The 3,596-nt window shown below is 47.1% G+C and overlaps 1 protein-coding gene across 1 annotated transcript in view; it reads left to right on the top strand.

Annotated features, from left to right (window-relative positions):
• Window positions 1–3,596, top strand: part of LOC105533298 (nose resistant to fluoxetine protein 6-like) — an 80,666-nt gene that overhangs the window by 37,995 nt on the left and 39,075 nt on the right. The window contains exon 5 of the mRNA XM_011971699.1: window positions 384–610. Coding sequence (XP_011827089.1) covers window positions 384–610 — 227 coding nt within the window. The remainder of the gene's footprint in view (window positions 1–383; window positions 611–3,596) is intronic.

Genomic DNA, 3,596 nt, shown 5'->3' with positions numbered 1-3,596 from the left:
AGGCCTCCCAAAGTGCTGGGATTACAGTCTTGAGCCACCGCACCCAGCCAGGTTCTTACTAATTTTTAAAGTTTATTATGTATGTAAAGAATATTAATTCTTAGTCATATCAGCTGCAGACATCTTCCTCAGTATTTTGGTTGCTTTAAGATTTTAAAAATAATTATGACAAGTTAAGTGAAATCCATTAACATTTTCCTTGATATATTTTCTCTTTTTTCATTCGTTTTATTCTTAGAGCATCATTCTCCATCCTTAAAATTGTTGAAGGTTTTTCTACATAAGTATGCAGCGGTTTGCTTTTCACAGGCCCGTGTTCCCGGCGTCTCATTTTGGCGACCTGAGATGAGGCAAGGCGCAGCTGTTGTGTCTTCTTCCTGCAGGTTCATCACCTTGCTGGGGCTCACCCTCCCTTTGGCTGGAACAGTCTGCGTGGCAGCTAGGGAATGGGGGTCAGCCTGCAGGACATCGCAGGAACATGGGGCACCTCTGGCCACTTACGGGAGTCTGCCACTGAGCAAGGCGGAGAGCAATGAACAAAGAAGCAGAATCCCACGGACGCACTGCCCGGCACATCTGCCCCTGTCAGCAGCCCCGAGCAGAGGAAAAAGTAGGCATTTGAATGAAACTAAGACCACCCAGGAGAGGTGACTTAGCCGAGTGTGCAGTTGGATACGAATGCCTACAGTGCTGGCTCCTAGTGAACGCCCGGCAGCTTCCAAATGTCAGTGTGGAGGTTAGATCTCTGCTCTTGACTGTCCCGTCTTTGTTTACCATCAGCATGCTAAGGTCAGGCAAGGTCACTAAAAATGCTGCTTTATTTTGTGAGTACAATTATCCAGTGTGTTTTTGTGCTGATCAAAGACTAGGTTCAAACAGGGCTTGGGGTTTCACTGCGGCAGTTCTCTGAGAACAATTCCGTGGCCACAGTGTCTGCTTTCAGTGTCACACTTATACACATGACCCGTAGAAGCTTCCTGCCATCCGCAGGAAGGTGAATGATTTACATAGAAACTGAAGGGAGGGTGTTGAGCTTGTAACACAAGGTAATTCACGCAGTACGGTACGTGTGAACCAGAAGCAGATTAACCCAGCCTAGGTAGTGAGAGGCTGGATTTCATTGAGATAGACTGCACTGTGTTTTAGTGAAAAATCATGAGCATTGCCTTCATTTCTACCTGCCTGCCTATGCACCAAGGCAAATAGAATATCTCTCTCTCTAAACTTCAGAACATGTGGAATAAGAGGGCCAGGCTTAGTGGCTCACGCCTGTAATCCCAGCACTTCGGGAAGTCAAGGTGAGAGGACTGATTGAACTCGGGAGTTTGAGGCCAGCCTGTGTAATGTAGCAAGACCCCCATCTCTACAAAAATAATTTAAAAATTAGTCAGGCAACAGAGAGAGACCTTGACTCAAAAAAAAAAAAAAAAAAAAAGAACAGAACCAGAACGTGAATATTTGGCAGATTTCTTTTAGATCCAGGTTCACACAATTGTCCTTTCTTACTTCAACTAGGGGGATAAAAATAAAATGGAATGGCTGGGCTTGGTGGCTCATGCCTGTAATCTCAGCACTTCGGGAGGCCGAGGCAGGTGGATCACCTGAGGTCAAGAGTTTGAGACCAACCTGGCCAACATGGTGAACCCTCGTCTCTACTAAAAATACAAAAATTAGCCAGGCATGGTGGCAGGTGCCTGTAATCCTGGCTATTTGGGAGGCTGAGGCAGGAGAATTGCTTGAACCTGGGAGGCAGAGGTTGCAGTGAGCCAAGATCATGCCACTGTATTCCAGCCTGGGTGACAAGAGCAAGACTCTGTCTCAAAAAAAAAGAAAAAAGAAATTTCAGTGAATGAACTAGAAGAATATGAAGAAATGATAAAGCAGCTTCAGGGAATATGCCTACTGTGGAAGGCATAGAAATTATTTTCTCAGATCCTACTCAGATTTTTTTTTTTTTTTCCAGAGACAGGATCTCCTTCTGTCACCCAGGCTGGAGTGCAGTGGCATGATCTCAGCTCACTTCCACCTCTACCTCCTGGCTCTAACGATCTTTGTATTTTTAGTAGAGATGGGGTTTTGCCATGTGTTGCCCAGGCTGGTCTCAAGCTCCTGGGCTCAAAGGATCCACTCACCTCGACCTTCCAAAGTGCCGGGATTTTAGGCGTGAGCCACTGTGCCCGGCCCTATTCGGGTCTTAAGGCAAAAACAAAAACAGTAGCAACACCAACCAAAAGCTCAACAATAAAAACAAAACACATGTTTGTGTAAGCAGAGATATGGTATAAGAAGGAGCCAAGAAGGCCTAGAGGTCCCTGGCACAACCTCTTTCCCAAAGCTGGAAGCAGCTGTAGCAGCCGGGTGGCTTCCTGTGGACCCATCTGTGATGGGAAGCGCTGGCGGTCAGGCTTCCGAACGAGAGGCAAATCCTTGCTGTCCTGTAATTCCCACCAGGGGCCCTGGTTTTGCCTTCTAGGGCCCAGAAAATAATCATGCTCTCTTGTTTCTACTGCAGCCCCATCAGATGTTGAGGGCAGTTATGGTGGCCCTGTCCAAATCTCAGAATCCCTCAATTCTTCACACGATGTGGTTCTAGACCTCTGTCTCTGTGCCGCTACCCCCGCAACCCCGCACTCCCGCACTGGCGGCCTACAGACAGTTCCACATTTGGTGTGGCAGAAAGAGCACACGCTTAGGAATCCTGTCACCCAATCAAACCTGCTTTGATTGCTAACTCTGACTGTGGTCACATTGTGTGACCTCTGTGAACCTCAGTTTCCACATGTGTAAAACAGGGGCATATAATGGGATCTGTGGAAGGAATTAAATGAGATCATAAGTACTTACCATCTCCTCCTAAATTCATTCCTTGTTTCCCCATTCTCTTCGGTTAAGCCAGGAGAGGAAAGAAAGGGTAGGGGCTTAAATCTGCCAAGGCTACATGCTTGGGCTGCTCTGACCTTGCTGGGCTGCTCTGACCTCGCTCAGTGACCAGCAGAGTCAGCTGGATTGCAGGGACATGCCACGTCCCCAGAGCTGGATTGCAGAGCCCAACCTTTTAAGGCTGGATGACAGGATTTAGGCCAGATACACCTGGTATGGTGTCAGGAACTGAAACTTTAGGTTCCTCACCCAAAATGAGGCACCCTATGATTGGGACATTAAAGTTATGTTACCTTTTTTTATCTGGCACATTTAACTGTGGTCTCAAAATGGGGGTTTTCCATGTTCTGTTGCCATAACAACTTTTTAATTTTTGTACTTAATACCATCAAAGGATGCTGGGCATGGTGGCTCACGCCTATAATCCCAGCATTTTGGGAGGCTGAGGCAGGAAGATTGCTTGCACCCAGGAGTTCAAGACCAGCATGGGCAACGTGGTAAAACCTCGTTTCTACAAAGAAATACAAAAATTAGCTGGGCATGGTGGTGTGTGCCTGTAGTCCCCGCTACCCAGGAGGCCGAGCCAGGAGGATTGCATGAACCTGGAGGTGGAGGTTGCAGTGTGAACTGAGTTCATATCACTGCACTCTAGCCTGGGTGACAGAGCCAGACCCTGCCTCAAAAAGGAAAAAACAAAAACATCAAAGGTAAAATAC

This window comes from Mandrillus leucophaeus, unplaced genomic scaffold (genome assembly GCF_000951045.1).
Source record: "Mandrillus leucophaeus isolate KB7577 unplaced genomic scaffold, Mleu.le_1.0 Scaffold124, whole genome shotgun sequence".
In the NCBI taxonomy this organism is placed as follows: Eukaryota; Metazoa; Chordata; class Mammalia; order Primates; family Cercopithecidae; genus Mandrillus; species Mandrillus leucophaeus.
Note: the sequence above shows the minus strand (reverse complement) of the source record. Positions and strands in the feature narration are given on the sequence as shown.